Source organism: Triturus cristatus, chromosome 1_2, assembly GCF_964204655.1.
Source record: "Triturus cristatus chromosome 1_2, aTriCri1.1, whole genome shotgun sequence".
In the NCBI taxonomy this organism is placed as follows: domain Eukaryota; kingdom Metazoa; phylum Chordata; class Amphibia; order Caudata; family Salamandridae; genus Triturus; species Triturus cristatus.
Genome location: NC_140580.1, coordinates 912888438 through 912908904, shown reverse-complemented (window position 1 = coordinate 912908904; position 20467 = coordinate 912888438). Strand labels below are relative to the sequence as shown.

At 45.3% G+C, this 20467-nt stretch overlaps 1 protein-coding gene across 1 annotated transcript in view; it reads right to left on the bottom strand.

The window, feature by feature from the left end:
- The window catches only part of ZMPSTE24 (zinc metallopeptidase STE24), a 149244-nt gene that overhangs the window by 54826 nt on the left and 73951 nt on the right, over positions 1–20467 (bottom strand). Inside the window, exon 5 of the mRNA XM_085609667.1 lies at positions 8051–8203. Coding sequence (XP_085465793.1) covers positions 8051–8203 — 153 coding nt within the window. The remainder of the gene's footprint in view (positions 1–8050; positions 8204–20467) is intronic.

Here is a 20467-nt window from a genome sequence, read left to right as displayed (position 1 = left end):
GCATTCCATGCCTGAGTAGCTATCACGGCAAGCGAGCTAAAACCCAGCGTGTGACGAATGAAGCGGGAAACTTGTGCTAGCAAAAGTGCTGATGAGCGCAGTTGTCTCAAAGGGACATTGAAGGAAAACCGCTTCTGCAGATAGGCGGGGCCTCGCCCATAAAGGGCGCGGTGAGCAAAAACTAGGCATTTGAACTTGACCCCGTTCTGCCACGGGAAGCCAATGTAATGAGTGCAGATGATGTCGCACACTACTCCCAGTGGGGATTTCAAGGAGAAGCCTAACTGCCGCATTTTGGACAACTTGGAGCTTGTGCAATAGATATCCCGGGATGCCCACATACAGCGCATTGGCATAATCCAGTCGAGAAAGGATCAGAGCACGGATGACCGTTTCTTTAGCGGGCCTAGGGAGAAGAGGAAGAAATGTCCTTAAGGTTTTAAGAAGTCCAAAGCAATTGCCTGCGAGCTTCTTAACCCGAGTAGAGAAGGATAGATTTTCCTCGAACTACATTCCCAGGTTCTTGTCGGTAGGGGGAACCCTGGAGGCCAGAGCGTGTCTTTGAAACTGGGGGGGAAATTACAGTAAAGGGGAATCTCTGACTTGTTCTTCTTTGCACTGAAGATGAGCGGCAGCAAGCCACCTAAAGACAGAAGACAAGCAGTGCTGAGCCAAAGATACGGAGCTGGCATCCTTTCCCCATGTAAAAAGGAGCTGGGTGTCATCAGCATAGGCAATAACCTTAGCCCCCAAGTTCTCAGCCAAATAGACCAGAGGAGTAACATAGATGTTAAAGAGAAGGGGGCTAATGGAGGACCCCTGTGGCAACCGACTGAGGGGCTGACGAGGCCGGCGGCAGCCAGACCTGTTGCACCCGCCGTTCCAAGAAGGACCTAAGCCAGCCCCAGGCTGAGCCCGAGACACCAATCTCAGCGAGACGAGAAAGCAGCAGTGAGTGTTGCACCGTATCAAACGCTGCCGACAGGTCGAGCATGACTAGAGCCGCTCTTCCGCCAGCATCCAGACACTCCCGAATGGCTTCGGAGACCTCAACCAATGCGGACTCGGTACTATGGGAGGTCCGAAACCCTGACTGGGCTGGGTGCAAGAGGTCTGACCCTTCGACAAACTCAGTAAGTTGTCTGGTCACCACCTTTTTCGCACAGTTTGGCTAAACTGGGCAAAAGGGAAATGGGGTGATAATTCCCTGGAATCTGGGGGTCAAGGGAAGGCTTTTTTTAAAGTAGGAGGAGTTTAGCCTGCTTCCAGCCCTCTGGCACACGTGCCTCAAGAAGGGAGGTATTAATGATGGAGTTCACTTCAGGATTAATGATCTCAGCGACTGCTGCCAACAATCTGGCCGCACAGGGATCAGAGGGCGAACTGGATATCAAGCTCTTCAGAATTCTGAGAGTGCTGGGCAAATCCACTGGAGAAAAAACATGCACGGAGTGCCTAGGAATAGCGGGTGAAGGAGCATAGAGCTCGGGTTCTGATAGAGAGCTAAGACAGGAAGTAAAAGCCGCCTGAATAGTGCGGATTTTATCCATGAAGAAGTCAGACAGAGTTTCGCACCAGGCCTTTGTGGCTAGAAATGAGCTTGACTGCGCAGTGGGGGATGCAAAGCTCTGAACTATGGCGAAAATGTATTTGGCCTGCTCAATGCGGGCCGAATAATATTGCTTCTTGGCCTGGGCTATATTACCCTTTTTAGTCCTTCCATGAATGCTTTGATGACTGGCACTCGAAATAGCGAAAAGTATTGCCTATTTTGAAGGTAAGCTGCTATGGCAGCAAGATGCAGTCTGGTGGATGTATAGGCCAATGCAGACTGCTGCAAATGTAATAGGTAGCACAGAATGTTCTGTATGGAAGCATCAAGAGGGTTGATGTGATTGTTATTGTAATAGATAACAAAATGCTTCCATTTGGCTGTGCAGCAGGCTCTTGTGGTAGGCTTTCTGGCCTCTCTAATAATGCTCATACAGTCTGGTGGAAGGTTGAGATAACCAAACTCTGACTTCAGGAGCCAGATCGCAATGTTGAGCTGTTTGGGATCTGGGTGTTCGATTTCTCCATGGCTCTGTGTGAGGAGACGGAGTTAAATGTAATTTTTGGTGTGGTACCAATGAGAGTTCCAACAGGTTTGTAAATCAGGGTTGACGTGACCATGTTATAGCTGCTAGTATTAGTGTGAGTGATGTTTGCCTGAGTTTCCGAACCACTGAGGAAATGAGTGGGAGAGGCGGAAAAGCATAGGCAAATATCCCTGACCAGTTCATTCATAGAGCATTGCCTTTGGACAACGGGTGTGGATACCTGGAGGCGATGCTTTGGCATTTTGCGTTTTCGGGTGTTGCGAACAGGTCTATGAGAGGGACTCCTCAGGCTTGAAAGTATGGTTGGAAAACTTGAGTGTGAAGTTCCCACTCGTGTAGCTGATAACTTTGCCTGCTGAGGAGATCCGCAATTTGATTGTGGACTCCTGGGAGATGTTCTGCTAGGAGATAAATGTTGCGATGTATCGCCCAACTCCAGATCTCTTGGGCCAAGTGGGACAGTTGTAGAGAGTGTGTTCCCCCTGCTTCTGTATGTAATACATAGCTGTCATGTTGTTAGTTCGGACTAGTACATCTTTGCCAGACAGGTGATCTTGAAAGGCTTTGAGCGCTAGAAAGATTGCCATGAGTTTCAAATGATTGATGTAAGCAACCTTTGCTGTCCGCTCCGCCGCCCTTGCACCGTGTGTTTAAGGTGAGCTCCCCAGCCAGTAAAGGATGCGTCCGCTGTTATCACAGTCTGTTGAATCGGGTCTATGAATGGCCGCCCTTTTGACAGGTTTTGTGTATTCCACCACTGCAGAGAGCGATGAGTACGGCTGCTTACCAACACTAGATCAGTTAATAGACATTGTGACTGATTCCATTGACTGGCTAAACCCTCTTGAAGTGGACGCATGTGTAACCTGGCGTGGGAAACGATCATGATGCAAGATGCCATCATTCCCAGCAGTTGCATAAATACTTGAGCTGGAAGTGACTGAGTGGGCTGAAATTTTAGAATGAGCGCCGAAATGTTTCGAATTCTGGGTACATTGGGATACGCTAGAACCTTTTGAGTGTCTAGAGTGGCTCCTAGGTAATCCCAAACTTTCTTTGGCTGAAGATGTGATTTTAATACATTGATTGAGAACCCTAGCTGTTGAAGCAGCTGAATGGTTACTGAAGTGTACTTGTGAAATTGCAGATATGTGCAGGCTTTTATGAGCCAGTCGTCCAGATAAGGAAAGACATGTATGTCTTGTCTTCTGAGATGCGCAGCTACTACCACCAGAAATTTTGTGAAGACTCCGGGGGCGGTGGTGACTCCGAATGGGAGCACCCTGAATTGGAAGTGTTGACCTGCTACCACAAACCTGAGAAATTTGCGGTGAGCCGGATGGATTGGAATATGAAAGTAGGAGTCTTTTAAATCCAGAGTAGAAAGAAAATTATCTGTTGTAGTGTTACCATGTGGAAGTGGTCTGACTGTATGTAAAGATTGAGTTCTCTGAGATCCAATATGGTTCAAAGAGAGCGGTCCTTTTTCGGAATTCGAAAGTAAAAGGAGTACACGCCCGACCCTTGATGTTTTGGTAGTACGGGCTCTATGGCTTGTTTGAGTAACAGGGATTGTACTTCTTGTTTGAGAAGGTCTAGGTGATCTTGTGAAAGTCTATGGGACTTTGGGGTAATGTTTGGAGGAGTGTTGATGAACTCCAGACAGTAGCCAGAATGGATAATTTGGAGAACCCATTTGTCAGTTGTTCTTGAATGCCACCTTGGTAGAAATTGTGACAGTTGTCCCCCTACAGGTGTTAAGGGGGAACTATGGGCAAGTCACTGTTTTGTACTGGAGGGCGAGGTATGTGTATTGGTACCTCTACCTCTGCCCTTGCCGTTATTACCTCTGTAATTGCCTCGAAAGAAACCAGTGGAACCGGAGGGCTGGTTATTGCCCTTATAGGTGAATGCAGTGTCAGAGGAAGCATTTTTATATCCTGCTCGATAGGAGTGATGAAAGGAACCACGCCCTTGTGGAGACTGAAGGGCTCCCATGCATTTAGCCACTTCAGTATCCTTCATTTTATCCAGTGAAGTGTCTACCACCGGTCCGAAAAGGTGTTCCTTGTCAAAGGGTGTGCTAAATATGGAAGTCTGAACTTCCGGTTTAAACCCCGATATGCGCAGCCAGGCGTGTCTTCTTAAAACAATACTAGTGTTCACTGCTCTGGCAGATGTATCAGCAGCATCCAGGGAGCATCTAATTTGGTTATTAGAAATTAACTGTCCCTCAAGAACCAGGTCTTGCGCTTTGGATTTATGTTCCTGAGGAAGAAATTGGATGAGTTGTTCCATCTCATCCCAATGTGCACAATCATAGCGCACTAGCAATGCCTATTTATTGGAAATACGCCAGAAGTTAACAGCCTGGGAGGCTATCCTTTTCCCAGAAGCTTAAAGGAGTTTAGACTCTTTGTCTGCGGGTGGTGCGTCTCCAGTAGTCTGGGAGTTTGCTCTTTTTCTTGCATTAGCAACTACTAATGAATCTAATGGTAGTTGCCCCTTTATGTAGACTGGATCTGATGGAGCACGCTTGTATTTTTTTATCTACTCTAGGGGCAAGGATACGTGCTCTAATTGGATCCTTAAAAATCTCGCCAAAATGTCTAGTCATGCCTTTGAACATGGGCAACATGTGTGTAGACATTTGTGTATTGTGATGGTCTCAAAAAGGAAGTCCTCTTCAAGGGACTCTCTATGTAGGGGGGACTCCATGGTAAGTAGCAGCCCTACTTAACAAGTCAACAAATCCTACACTATCATCTGGTGGAGAGGGCCTGGTAGGATATATGTCTGGGTCGTTGTCAGTGGGAGAAGCAGTATTATAGTCATTCCACAAGTCTCCAGGCTGATCGTCATCATTATTGTCCCCATCCCAATCACCCTGATTGTCAGGTGTGTGTGGTGGTGAGTGCTCAGGTGAAATTGGCACAGGTATAGTCTGGGGTAAAGAAGGTGAAGGAAGAGGAGGAGGAGGGGAATGATTTGTCGAGACAGTTCTCTTTTTCAACGGTATGTGGTATTCCTCTTCTGTAGTAGCACCTCTCTTTAAAGTCACCTTAGTGGTGATATGTCCAGTCTTTGGGTGTATAACCAGAATTTTTTTGTTTTGGAACCGGTGTGTTGAGCGGATCACGGAAAACATGCTTTTAAAGTGATTTTAGCATGTCTTTTCGGATCCGAATTTTGTTTTGGTGCTGATGGAGGGTGTTTGGTGCCAGACTTTCTCTTCGGCTCCAGAGTTTTTGGCTCAGTGCCCGATTTGGCATGGGGCTTTTCAGAGCTGGCAGGCTTTTTACTGGGCTCCGGTGCCGAGCCCGAAGGCGGGGCTTCGGACGTTTGTTTTCTGCGCCCATTGGGGCCCGAAGGCACAGGTTGGTCCGAGGCCTTTTTCTTCTATAGAAGTGGAAGGTACGGCGAGGTAGGGACTGTACTCACAGTACGTTGTCCATGCGGGATGTCTTCGCCCTCATCGGAGCTGTGCTCGGAGTTGAAGATCTCTTCCTGTTCCTCATCGGCTCCGATGGGCTTGCCACCTTACTCCTTGTCCGATTGAGGTCCGAAAAGGTCCGGAATGGAACCTGTTTGTTGTCTTTGCATGTTGCGTCGTTGGGCCCGATGATCGCAAAGAGTCTTTTTGGAGCGGAAAGCTCGGCACGCGTCGCAGTGGTCTTCTCCGTGGTCGGGTGACAAACACAAGTTGCACACCTCGTGTGAGTCGGTATTTCGCGTGGCACCGAGGACAGAACTTGAAAGGTGTTTGTTCCATCGACTGCGAGTCGTACCAGGGGCCAGGTCCGACGGTCTACCATGAGCTCTCCGATCAAAATTGTCTTTAGGAATCACGGTCCGCGAAGAAAGGGGAACGCGATCGGAAACAATACTGAGTGTGAAGTAATAAGTGCCGAGAAGAACCGAAGGATCATCGTCGAACCCGAGCGCAACCAGTTGCATCCGAACCCAATGAAAAAAAACCAATCTAAAGATGGAGTCGAGGGCCATGAGCACTTTCACCTAAGGGAGGAGTCCCTTGCCCCCTGCCTCGTGATTAGAGAAAACTTCTTCTAGAAAAACAAAGTGCAAACATCCGGACCCAACATTAGATGTTGATCTTATGCAAAGCATGTGATTTACAGCTGACATGCCTCGAACAGAAAGTTCCTAAACCTCATGCTCAAAACAGACTTACCTTTTTGTTCTAGGTTTGTGGTGCAAATTTATTTGAGTTGATTTCATACGCACATAAGTCTTGTTTGTGGACAACCATCTTCACATATGTTATGCAGAGCTTTGCTATTCAGACCTCAGTTGTGGCTTTCCTCAAAAGATCGATCTCAACATTTTCTGCCATGGGAAGTAAACTATTGCAATTAAGAGTCTTTGAGGAAGAGCTTGATCCATATAGTTTGTGCTTGCACCCACTGGGCCAGAAAAATTCCCCATTGGCCCTCCAGCTCATGTTCAGGTTATATATTGTTGCAGTGTTAATCATCGGGTAGGTATGGAACTGACCATGACTGATGAATAAAAGGACTTGAGGGCTAAATGAACTGTCCTGATCTTCGAGAGGTTGATACAATAGGTGGTTCTTTTGGAGATGCGCCAGTGAAGCCCACAACATTGAAACTATTATCATGCTCCTGGTGATAGTCTCAACTTGTCTCTCCTTCCCTCGGAGATTCCCCAAACATTACTGTAAAGGTTTCCTGCTATGCTGTTTGGGAAGAGGATGCCGTTCTCAGCCAGTTGTTCAAATAAGGATAAATGCACATTTACTACCTTCACCATGCATTTGTAAAAGGCTTTGCTGTACCTCTTGCAAGTCCATTATGAAAGTGATGTTAGTGGTCAGACTATAGCAGATTCTTTGTTCTCTTCAGACTGCATGAATTCTGATGTACATCTTGTATATGTCTCTTCCAAGCCTCCTCTTGTGCTAAAGAAACTTTTTGGAGGTGGCATACCTGCAGTCAGTAAATATCAGTGCAGTATACCTTGCAGGATTGGATCTTTTCTAGTCGGAGGATTTCCCCTGCTTGTATTCCTTTTGGACCAGAATAAGTTGGATACATTGATTACATGGATTCTGAAGAGGTGGTTTGCTTCGAGGCCAAACCTGCTCTGAAGAATGACAGTTGCTATCTTCAAAGAGACCTTGTTGTATAATATATTCAAAAGACGTGTTGATAGCGAGCATATTGCAAGCGATCATCTGTTTGATGCTGAATGCTTTGATGAAGACTGAAAATAGAAGTTACAGAGAAAAACATGATTGTCCTAAATTATATTTTGTATGTTTATTTTGTTAACATTGTGTAGTTCGCGCAACATATTTGTGAATTAATTCCTGTAGACTGTATACAACCTAGGAGAGTCCATGAGTTTTATAATTTCTGTTTCAGATGCAAGTTCATGACCAGGTCCTAGTTCAGAATGCCATTTGGTGAGTGTATTAAAGTGTTTAGAGGGGAAGTTTCACCCGCAAAGTTTTTGGCTCATTGAATGACACTATAAAATCCAAGAAACAGCCAGGCATTTTATTTTCTCCAATGTACCATCTGTCACTTTCTTCCAACAACTACAAGTTACAACTACCCATCAGCTGCCATGTTTTCAAATGGAAGACACACATTACCATATATGGATGCATTGGAACGAGTGTGCCTTCTAAACATCATATCTATAAAACGTGAATGTAACCCAAACTTTACCTGCTTGCTCAATTTGTGAGATGCCCGTCACCAATTGACAACTAAATGTACAGCTCAAACGCAAACTTGGCTTGTTAAATAGAATTCAGTAGACTAAAATACATTTTCATGATTAATTGCAATTTCCGGCTAACATATTCTTACACTTGGCAACATAAAGACCACTGCACCACTAAAAAAATCCCATGAGGGAAATGAAAAGACGAAGGCAAATGTGAACACGAAACACATACTCACCAAAGAGACGACCAAGGTGAAAAGCCAGGCATAAATGAAAAAGTAGTCACCACCTATTTTGATGATATACAGCAGAAGTGATGTCACAGGCAGCAAGATGCATTGCGTCACAATGAATTTCTTAATAGCATCTTTAAAGAAAAACGCCAGTGTCTGTTAAAATATAAAATGTTAATGGCTTTGTTACGAAAATCCAAAAGCACTGATTTGCACGATGTTTCAGTTATAAGAGTGTATTTAGCTCATGAGAAAAAAAAACCAGAGAAACAAACATAAAAATACACCAGAAATCTATTTGAACTACTTTACTACCTTGGCATACTGGACCTACCATTGTAGTGTTTTGCACTTATACACCTCTGCAAGTGACATGTCATTGGATGGACGATACAAGGGAAGATTCTTGTTGCATACTTTGCACCCTACAGTTTTGTATTCTCCGGAAAAAAACTGACTTAAAGATGACTAACAGTGACTTTGCCTTAAAAGAACAAGTTACTAACCTTCGGTAATGCACATTTTAGTGGATACTCTACCAAACTGCAAATTCCTCAACTTTAGAATATCCCCAAGTGCCAGACTGGATCCAGACGTTTTCACTGCGGTGCTCCCACACACTGCTAGGTGGTGAGTTGTGGCTCCCTGGTGATGTTGTTCCAACCCAGAAGACATGTACCAGAGCCACACACAACTTTGACACCTTTCGTGTCATCGGACACAGCACAAAATAATGGTAAGTACCAGTGTGCAGAGCTCTAAAATGGTAAAAAGACATCACTTCACAGAATAGTTAGGTGGAAGGGCAGTGAGGAATCTGTGTATCAACCAGAAGGAGCATTATCGAAGGTGAGCAACTTGTTTTTCTGATGGATACTTCTAACCGCAGATTCCTTATCCTTAGAACAGATGCCAAAGAAGTACCTTCCAAAGGTGGAGGATCTGTGGAGTGGGCTCAGACCAAAATCTCCTGCAGTAATGACTGGGCGAAATACCTTCCCTTCAGACTAGGCTGTCAAGGCAGTAGTGCTTTGTGGATGTGTGCACTGACACCCACACCGCGTCCAGGCACTCTGCATGCTAACGCTGGCAGCCTCGACGCTGGTGGCATGAGTTACGAGTCCTTCGGGGTGCTGCTTGTTAGCCAATGCATACCAGATATTAATGCATAGGAATATCCACTTGACAAAGTTCTTTAATGTACAGCCTTACCTTTCTTTGCCCAGAGAACCCCCCAAAAAACTGATCATCCACCTAATGGTCTTTAAAGCTAAAATATTCTTTGGGGTAAAAATCGATGGAGCCTCTCCTTATCTTTCAAGGGGTGAGGTGGGACAAATAACACTAAGAGGATGATAGATTGCCAAACGTGAAAAGGAGTCACAATGTTAGTCATAATGCGGCCCTGGTCCTCAGGACTAGTTTGTCCACAAAAATGGTGGTGTAGGGCATTTGCACCAAAAGACCCTGAAGCTCACACACACAACAAACTGAAGTGACTGCGACAAGGAAGACAGTCTTCAGAGTCAAAAGACGTAGCAAGCAGCTGTGCATCAGCTTGAAGGGAGTACACCTGAGAAAGGTCAGGACAAAATTAAAGACCCACTTTGGCATCACAAAAGGTTTGGGAGGAAATGTGTATCAAACCTTTAATAACAACCATTTGCAATGCAATAGGTCTCGTATTACTAAAAGTTAGAGCTTCTGGCATTGTAAATGACACTGTTTTTTAATTATATTTGTTTTTTGCAGTGGAGTGATAATTTGACATATATGCAATTACACCACTGCAGGAGACAAATCGGAAGAGCACATATGGAAGAACTACCTGAATTTTATAAGCATGCTAAAATGGAGAGCATTATGTTACAAGCAACTAGCTAAGCAGGGTGCTGCGAAAGAGGCTTGATGTGCAATAGTCAGCCAACTGAGAGCTCTTGCACTCAAAACACCAGGCCAACACATGACAATGTGAGACACAGCGGAAGCGGCCTTTCAGCGATGTGAGCATCTGCACCCATAGACATGAGACTTGTGTGACCCCCTAGGAAGGAGGTTTGTCCTGGCGAAGGTTTGCTGTAGTTCAGCTTAACCGAGGTCAACACAAAGAAACATTTCCAAGCTTGACCCAAGTGGTTATCTAAAAGTTAGTCACCATAAGGATTCTGCATATAATGCAGCACAAATGGTTGACACACTTATGGGACCGAATGAAATGCAGATCACTTTGCTATTAAAGGTCATAATTAGTGCATTATGGGGAAATACAAAATATACACTTATGCTGAAGCTATAAAATAAACAAAGCATTATCAAAATAAACAAGGGGTTGGCCTATACAAGTCACACTTGCCACGGTCATGATTAAAACAAGCAACATGAAAGGACTACAGCTGGTTTTAGGCTCATCTGCACTTAAAACTGAACCTAGTTAGTAAAGCTGCCCATCAACCTCCCGGCACACGGTATAAAATAAGACAATTGTGGTTTATTATGTAGACAAGATTCATTGTATGGCTGTAACGCTGCAAGATATATACATACACAGAATATAGAAAGCAATTGAAAGCTTAGAGGCGTACACGGCCGGACATCATCAGGTCCAAAACTAATTGAACATATACACACTACAATCTCAAACAAATAAATAGGCTTTAATACATGAAATCACCAAGCAATGCGTGTATATTTAGCCACGCGCATATAAACCATTGTGGTGTGTATAATAGTAAGTTCTCACAAAGGCCCAGCAGTGCAAGAGCAATCACTGCAGGCCGAGATTTTTTTGTGGTAGCTTGTTATAATTGTAAAGTGTTTACGGGGATTTTAATGCTGGGCTGATTTACAGTATCTTTTCAAGCAAGAAATAGGCAAAATTCTCTGAAGTTTGAAAAATTAGACTATTGCAAAAAGTCAAACAGGATCAGTTCTCTATGCTGATTCTTGTAATTAATCAGTGGGGCAACAGCAGAAGACATTTTAGCAGACAAATAAAGTTTTTGGGAACTCATGTATTTAGTAGGAATATGAGAGATCATATCAAAGCACTCCCAAATTGTGGCTTTGGTGAATGTCCTCTGACCAAGGTACGGAAAGTGCGCATAAGCTGGCAACTGGTCCTACGTCATGAGAGAGTAAATTCCACCCAGTTCCAGTTTTTCAGCCATATGCATGCTGGTTTCTGTAGTCCTATATTTATCATGAGCAAGTGTAGTGAATGAGCCACTTTTGTGGTCCGACACCCTATGATGACCCTCAACCACCACCATTTTACTGATTTTAAGTGTTTTATGTTACCCTAGCCTTAATGTAGGATGGGTTTGCATATGCCTGCTTCTCTTCTGTCCTGTAATCTTGTTGTCTTTTAGTAGAATAGTCTTGCCAAGAATAGAAGGTATGGGATGTTGAGGTGCAGTGTTGTGGTTGGTGGTGCACACATGTGCTCAATGTTGTATACTGAGGGATAAAGTCTATAGTGTTATTTGGGTTATGTGAATTATGTGTTGAACTATTGCCTTTGACATGGCTTCATGTCATTGTGATTTCTGACTTTACCTTGCTTTATGGCAGTGCTGACAATTGCCTTTGACATGGTTTCGTGTCATCCTTGCTTTTCTGATTCCATCTTGCTTTGGGCCTTTGTGTGCAAGGCTTAACTAACTCCATTTTCATGACTGAAGCTATTTTCTGTGCCTGCACGAAGCTACAGAGGTGGGGAGAGCATGTTTTGCTCCTCTCCTGTTTTTCGCACTTTACTGACTAGAGAGAACTGGTTCTTATCAGAGGAATGTACATGGTCTGTCTCGGAGCCATAGCAAAGGCCTGATCAACCGATGCAGTGGCCTTGGAGCAGGCTGGTACGGGCTCTCATGAGAACGAGGGGGCGAGGCTTGCTAGAAGCTTCGTTGTGTTTGAATTTGTATTAAAAAGGGGAGCCTACACTGGCCTGGTGGAAGTTCACGCCGTGGAGCAGACATGTTGTCACGGAAGAGTGGGGGCTGGTGTCCCCTCTGAGCTTTCACCCGGTTCAAGCAATGGACTCCCCTTGAGCGAAGTGGGGTGAAATGATAGTAGCAGAGACACCTCACCTACTGCTCCAACTGTCTCTTGATTATTTTCTGAATTCTTTCCTTTCCTTCTTATTTTCTGATTCTTATATCCATACATATATATTTCTACATACATATTTGCTTTAATTGTGTATTTCAATCGGTTATTGATATGTTAGAGTCTGCTATGATAGGTACATTTGGCTTACCGTGTGGTGCTATTTACTAATAACTATATCCCAGATATACCAATTCGTCTTTTCCTTGTAGCAGGAGTTGTGGACACTTCTTGGCCAAGTATTCAGTTGTAGAAGGATGGGTGAATTCCCTTCTAGCAGGTAATTGTGTTATAGGAAGTTGTTCTACTCCTGGCAAGTGATGTGCAAAGTATATTGTTGTCTTGCCTTGCCTTTGGGGGAGTGTTGAAAGTTTAGGAAGTGCTGTGTATATGTTATATTCCATAAGTTTGGAACTGATATTCTCTCCCTGGGAAAGTGACGGTACATACCTTGGTCCAGGGGAGATCCGAGACCTTTCATTACATTTTGGCGTAGTCGGTTGCAGGATGTGAACGTTGATTTAAAAGGGGAAGAAATATGTTTTCTAGGAATTAAAAGCAGACTCTTAGATATCAAATGATTTATTTGCATGGAGGTAGCCCATATGATGTGCTGGCTTGTGAAGTGAGCTAATTGTGCGGAGTTAGAATTGGTGTGTGTGTTTAGGTGTGTTTTGTAAAACGTGCTTATAAATTGCTTGCTACGTTAGGCAGAAAGGGCTGGATCCCTTTCAAGTGTTTGTTAAGGAATGCATATAAAATGTTTTCAGTTGCAAAGTGAATGTAAAATATCAGAGCATAACCCTGAAACGTGGGACTCCTCCGAGATTACAGACTCCGGAGTTGAGATGAAGGGTGTTAATCAGCAGGAGATTAATGACATTTTAGACAGAGACAGCGGTGTTATTTTAAATGTGTTGCTTAATATGCATCTAAAATGTGAGCATTTGCAAAAAGAACGTAGTGAGTTGAAAACAGAGCTAGTTGATGCCCAGTTTGAAAATATATCTTTGAAGACAGAATTAAACGTGTCTGATAACCAGGATGATTCAAATGTGAAAAATGGGACAGAGAACCCAGTCAGGCTACAAGCTGCACAGACGGTCCTAATTAATTCTTTTGAGCAGCCAGAAAGAAATGTACAGGGAGATAAACAGACCAGTGTTTTAGACTTAACGATCACCGGTTGCAGATTTAAATTAGACATGACAGTGAATGATGCATTTTGCTTCAAAAGAGAAATGCAACAATATGATTTTGAACGTGAAGAGCAGCAGCAGATTGTGTACAATAATTCTGATATGTGTTTAATTCAGAAATATGAAAATGTATTTTGTGAGTTAATTCAAGAGCAATGTGCCCTTTTTAGTTACAAGGGAGTGCAGGGAAAGAAGAGGTCACTTTTACATTCAGATGCTGGACAAATGCAGATGATTCTGTGCTTTTGCGCACCAAAAGATACTGGACAGAACAGAGTTAGAGAAAATGTGATTTGCCTATGGGAGATTGCAATGGTTATTAAATGGCCTATATAGACAGAAAAGCAGTTTGCACAGGACTTGATAGAGGTAGGTTTGGTGACCCCAATCACTAATGCTTAAAATGATTGTGTAGCTGTTGCGCAAATGTGATAATTCTTGGCGCATGACAGTTGATGATTGTGAACTGAACAAACATATACCTTTTTTGACTGATGCTGTCCCAGATATTGTTACAGAAGTAGCATGGGACTTGGTATGTGACTTTTGATATTGCCAATGCTTTTTTCTTTTTGATACCAATAGCCCCTAAATGTCAAGAGCAGTTTAGTTCTTTTTTCATGAGGTGGTAGACTAATGACAGTTAAGAATTTGCTTGAATTAGTTAGACAGAATGGTGGAGCATTTTCAGATTTAAGAATGTGAAGTCTTGCTGGAGGTCAGGAGAGGTAAAAGCTGTTTTTCCTCTTAGACATGTAAAAAGTTGTTCTGAGAGTGGGTTGCATGAAACAATCTGGTGCAGGAGGAGAAACGAAATACACAATCTGTATTTTAGTGATGGTGAAGTGCTTGCGTCTTTGAGATAGATGTTTGGGAGGTTTGCAGTGAGATCATTCCGCAACGCTGAGAAGAGTTCAGGCTTTCTGTGAAGACTGAGGAGGAATTCCTATGGGAGGGGTCATCTCAGCTCCTCGCCCCAGTAGACAGAGACAGCTTCTTGGAGATAGATGTTCGGGAGGCTTGCAAATAGGAGCAGTTTTCCCTCCTCCCCTCTGCAAAAGAAGAGGGAGGGGTTGAGAGGAACAGGGCAGACAGGAGAGAGTTTGTTGCTGGCTTGCCATGACCTTGGTGTGATAAGATGGCAAGGAGGGGCTAGTGCAAGGAGTAGAGAAGTCTCTGCTTGTTATGTTTGGCAAGGGGCCAGTTAGTGTCTGCAGAGATTTTGTGAAGGTGGGGCAACACCTGTGAGGGGTGCAGTGAGTGAAGGAGACTGCCCCAGCCCTTCTTGCTGTGTAGAGAAAATGAGAGATTTTACCAAGAATTCAGAGGCTAAAGCGTGGGTAGAATTCTTAGACAATTCCCCATAGAGGAGAGCTATGTAGATAGAAATGAAAATATTGTACTTTCAGAAATGCAAGACAGAAAAAGTGTGCTTTTGAAAAAAGTGTTTTGCAAGAAGAGTGATGCTTGTTTCTTTTTCAGATTCTCCCAGTCCCCCCGTGTGAGAGGGACTCCCTTCCCCCGTGTGAGTGGAACTCCCTTCCCCCGTGTGAGTGGAACTCCCTTCCCCCGTGTGAGTGGAACTCCCTTCCCCGTGTGAGTGGGCCCCCCCCCCACCCCTAGCTTGACCGGACGATGGCGGTTGATGTCATGTGGCTGATGGAAGCTGATGTCCTGTGGCTGACCGGACCGGATGGGGTCCTCCTTTGTCGAGGAGATACAGATGAAGATAGATGCAGGAGAGTTGTGTCCTACACAGATAGACTGCTTCTTTCCAAGCGAGGAGGAATCAGCAGAGTTTGCTGCGATTGGAACTGTTTCCTTTACGGGAGGTTGACTTTACATGCATGAGGGCTGTGTCTTTCACACAGGGAACTGCTTGTGTAAAAGTGAGGAGCGGGAACTACAGGATGTGCTTTGCCAGAATTGTGAACTGTTTTATCAACGTGAAGTTCAGATGCGATGGGAGAAGGCTGTGTGTTTTTTCACACAGAAGGACTGTTTTTGTTTTTAGGGATGGATACCAATAGAGACGCTTTGCTGCAATTAGAGTAGATATTTTCTGAGCTAGAGATTGAAGAGAAAAAAACCCTGTTGCCGATGCTATAATATATGAGTTTGGCAGTAGAGTTTTCAGTTTAACCACTAGAGGCATTAGGAGCATTCAAAAGCTGGATTCATTTATTTTGTGTATCCATTCAACATATATCCAGATATCTGTGTGCTATTTCTAGATGCACCTGAGTTATTGCTTTTACATGTATTTAGGGAATGCAGTCTTTATTTGCTCTAAAGTGATTATCATATACTTTTGATGAGTTTTTCAGTTTTGCAATGTAGTATTTCGATCATAGTTGCTTTTTAGTCATTTGTTTTGAATTATGTATTTTTGTGTAGCCACTTCAACACATGAGTTGCTGTTTCAACATGTGCTTTTAAGTAGTTGTGTCCTTCAATTTAGAAATGTGGTTTTAAATGGTTTTGCTTTTGAGACGTGCAGTGCTTAAGAGATTTTGTTTTTGACATGTGAATGGTGATGATCGAGGGTCATGGGGTGCAATGTAGTGAATGAGCCACTTTTGTCGTCTGACACCCTATGATGACCCTCAACCACCACCATTTTACTGATTTTAAGTGTGTTATGTTACCCTAGCCTTAATGTAGGATGGGTTTGCATATGCCTGCTTCTCTTCTGTCCTGTAATCTTGCTGTCTTTTAGTAGAATAGTCTTGCCAAGAATAGAAGGTATGGGATGTTGAGGTGCAGTGTTGTGGTTGGTGGTGCACACATGTGCTCAATGTTGTATACTGAGGGATAAAGTCTAGTGTTATTTGGGTTATTTGAATTATGTGTTGGAACGATTGCCTTTGACATGGCTTCATGTCATTCTGATTTCTGACTTTACCTTGCTTTATGGCAGTGCTGACTATTGCCTTTGACATGGTTTCATGTCATCCTTGCTTTTCTGATTCCATCGTGCTTTGGGTCTTTGTGTGCATGGCTTAACTAACTCCATTTTCATGACTGAAGCTATTTTCTGTGCCTGCACAAAGCTACAGAGGTGGGGAGGGCATGTTTTGCTCTTCTGTTTTTCGCACTTTACTGACTAGAGAGAACTGGTTCTTATCAGAGGAATGTACATGGTCTGTCTCGGAGCCATAGCAAAGGCCTGATCAACCGATGCAGTGGCCTTGGAGCAGGCTGGTACGGGCTCTCATGAGAACGAGGGGGCGAGGCTTGCTAGAAGCTTCGTTGTGTTTGAATTTGTATTAAAATGGGGAGCCTACACTGGCCTGGTGGAAGTTCACGCCGCGGAGCAGACGTGTTTTCACGGAAGAGTAGGGGCTGGTGTCACCTCTGAGCTTTCACCCAGTTCAAGCAATGGACTCCCCTTGAGCGTAGTGGGGTGAAATGATGGAGCAGTAGGTGAGGTGTCTCTGCTACTAACTGTCTCTTGATTATTTTCTGAATTCTTTCCTTTCCTTCTTATTTTCTGATTCTTATATCCATACATATATATTTCTACATATATATTTGCTTTGATTGTGTATTTCAATCGGTTATTGATATGTTAGAGTCTGCTATGATAGGTACATTTGGCTTACCGTGTGGTGCTATTTACTAATAAATATATCCCAGATATACCAATTCGTCTTTTCCTTGTAGCAGGAGGTGTGGACTCTTCTTGGCCAAGTATTCAGTTGTAGAAGGATGGGTGAATTCCCTTCTAGCAGGTAATTGTTTTATAGGAAGTTGTTCTACTCCTGGCAAGTGATGTGCAAAGTATATTGTTTTCTTGCCTTGACTTTGGGGGAGTTTTGAAAGTTTGCCCACCTTAGGAAGTGCTGTGTATATGTTATATTCCATAAGTTTGGAACTAATATTCTCTCCCTGGGAAAGTGACGGTACATACCTTGGTCCAGGGGAGATCTGAGACCTTTCATTACAGCAAGTTATACTACAACTCCCTACATGCCTAGTGCTGAAGGCTGAAAAGACAGGACTGGGTGAAAGTCATACCCATGACAACAGGGCCTGTCCCCAGGTCAAGTTCCATTATTGTATAACTGAAAGGAGGCACAAGAGCAAGGCTTCTTTGCCTCCAGGACACACAATAGTATATAACTGAATATGGCCATATATCGCAATGAGCTGTACCAGGTAGGTACAAGAGCCTAGCTTGGCCAGTAAGATTGGGGTGGGGGAGCTCCAGGTTAGTAGTGGTATTAAGTAAAAATAAACACATTATCTTGTCAAATAACCAACATTTGTGCCATTCTCTTTCCAGAGAGAGGGAGAGTATGTGTTTGTTTTTAGTCTGCGTGTATAAATATTCTTGGTGCAATCCTACAGGCATCTCACCATAGCCGACTGAAAGCCCCTGCACCCAACTATTTATCACAAAAGACAATTATTGGGGGGGGGGGGGGGGGCAATAACACCACAAAGAACAAGTTACTTACCTTCGGTAACGATATATCTGTAAGAAACATTAGTTAGTTAGATTCCTCGCCTTAGAATATCCCCATGCGTCAGGCTGGATCCGGAAAGATTTTTCGTCAGCAATATCCTTGCGTGTCGCTAGGTGTCGTCTGCGGCTCCGCGTCCGTCGTCAGCATCGCCGGGATGACATCGGAGTACTTAGATGCCGCCCTCGCGCGCGGACGTCGGTTCTTGTACATAGCTTTCCGCGCCAGGAATGCAGAGCTATGCAAGAGACCGACACTGGTGCCAAAAATTTCTAGGGACCTGAAAGGGATGACCTCAACCCTAGATATCGGTTCGCAGAACGGGGAGGATGGGTGGGTCGGTGAGGAATCTAACTAACTAATGTTTCTTACAGATACATCGTTACCGAAGGTAAGTAACTTGTTCATCTGAAAGAAACTCGTTAGTCAGATTCCTCACCTTAGAATAGATACCCCAGGAATACCAACCCCGGTCGTGGGCCTGCGAACCAAGATCACACCAGAAAGTCCTGGAGAACAGAATGGCCAAAGAAGCCGTCTCTCCGGACTTGGCTGTCCAGGCAATAGTGTTTGGCAAACGTCTGCAGCGAGGCCCACGTTGCTGCCTGACAGATGTCCTGCAAGGGGACTCCCCGGCCCAGGGCAGTGGTCGCCGCTGTGGCCCGAGTGGAATGGGCCTTCAGCCCTACAGGAGGTTCCTTTTTAGCTAAGGAGTAACAGGCCTTGATACACAAAACGACTCACCGAGAGATGGTTCGTTTGTGCACCGCCCGCCCCTTCTTAGCGCCCACGTAGCCAACAAAGAGTTGGTCGTCCACCCGGAACTGTTTGGTGTGGACGCTTTGGGTCCAGACGGTGGAGCCTCTCTTCCTCTTTCCAGGGATGCAGAGGCAGAAAGAAGGTGGGCCGAGTAACAGACTGTCCGATGTGAAAGGCAGTTACCACCCTAGGGAGAAAGGAAGGAGTCCTGAGAACAACTTTGTCCGGATGGACAGAAAGGAAAGGAGGCTTAGAACAGGGAGCCTGGAGCTCACTCACCCGTCTAGCAGAGGTGATGGCAACCAGAAAAGCAGTCTTAAGAGTGAGAAGACGAAGGGGACAATTATGAAGTGGCTCAAAGGGAGCGCACATCAGAAAGGTCAATACAAGATTCAAATCCCACTGAGGCATTACGAAAGGGACAGGAGGAAAGATGAGAGTAATGCCCTTAAAGAATCGAGAAACAACAGGGGATTTGAAAAGAGAAGGCTGATCAGGCAGCTGTAAGAAAGCAGAAATAGCTGAAAGATATCCCTCGAGGGTGTCCAGAGCAGAGCCCTGCTGGGCCAGGGAAAGGAGAAAGAGGAGAACCTCAGAAAGAGGGGCGGAAAGGGGATCCACAGCCTTTGCTGTGCACCATGCCACAAATTTGTTCCACCTGCACGCGTATACCGATTTTGTGGAGAGACGCCTGGCTGCCAGAATAACATTACAGACATCAGGAGGCAAGTCAAATGGCATCAACTGCCGCCGCTCAATCTCCACGCATGGAGGTGGAGGCTGGACAGGTTCAGGTGGAGGACCGTCCCCTGCTGCTGTGACAGAAGGTCCTCCTGAAGAGGCAGTCGTATCGGGGGATCGATCGACAGACTGAGTAGCTTGGGATACCAGTATCTTCGTGCCCAATCCGGAGCCACCAAGATGACTAGGGCCCGGTCGCGCCAGATCTTCTTCAGCACTCTGGGCAGAAGTGGTATAGACGGAAAGGCGTACAACAGACCGCAACTCCATTCGCGACGAAAAGCGTCTCAGAGCGAGTGCCGCCTTGGAAACTCCAACGCGCAGAACTGCTGACATTGCGCGTTCTCTTCGGTGGCGAATAGATCTAACCAAGGCTCTCCCCACTGCCGAAAGAGGCCTTGCGCCACGTCCGAGTTTAGACGCCATTCGTGATCCAGAATGCACCGGCGGCTGAGTTTGTCTGCTCTGGCGTTCAGAGAGCCCGCCAGATGTTGAACCACTAGGGTGATGCCCTGATGTTCCAGCCATGTCCAGAGGCGCAGAGCCTCCTGACAAAGGGTCCACGACCCCACCCCACCCTCTTTGTTGCAATACCACATGGCGTTGGTGTTGTCCGTGAACACCTGCACTACACCTCCCCGGACAGAGGGAAGGAATGCCTTCAGTGCAAGCCAGATCGCCCGCAGATCCAAAAGGTTGATATGCAGCCGGGATTCCGCCGGAGACCAGAGGCCTCTGATCTCCGCCTCTCCCATGTGGCCCCCCATCCCAGGAGGGACGCATCCGTCACTACTACATGCTCCGGTTGGGGTAGGGAGAGGGACCTGCCACTGACCCAATCGCGGTCCGTGAGCCACCACTGCAGCTGTCTTGCAGTTCCCACCGAGATCAAGACCTGGTCGGACAGGTTGCCCAGATTGCTGGGCCCACTGAAACTTCAGGTCCCACTGCAGAGCCCGCATCCGCGATCTGGCGTGATGCACCAACAGGATGCAGGAGGCCATCAGACCCAGAAGCCGCAGAACCAAACTAACCGAAACCCGGGATAGAGGCAGAAAGATGGGAATCAGAGCCTGGATATCCCGGACCCGCTGCTCCGGAGGATAGGCCCGGAACAGCGCCGAGTCCAGAACCGCTCCGATGAA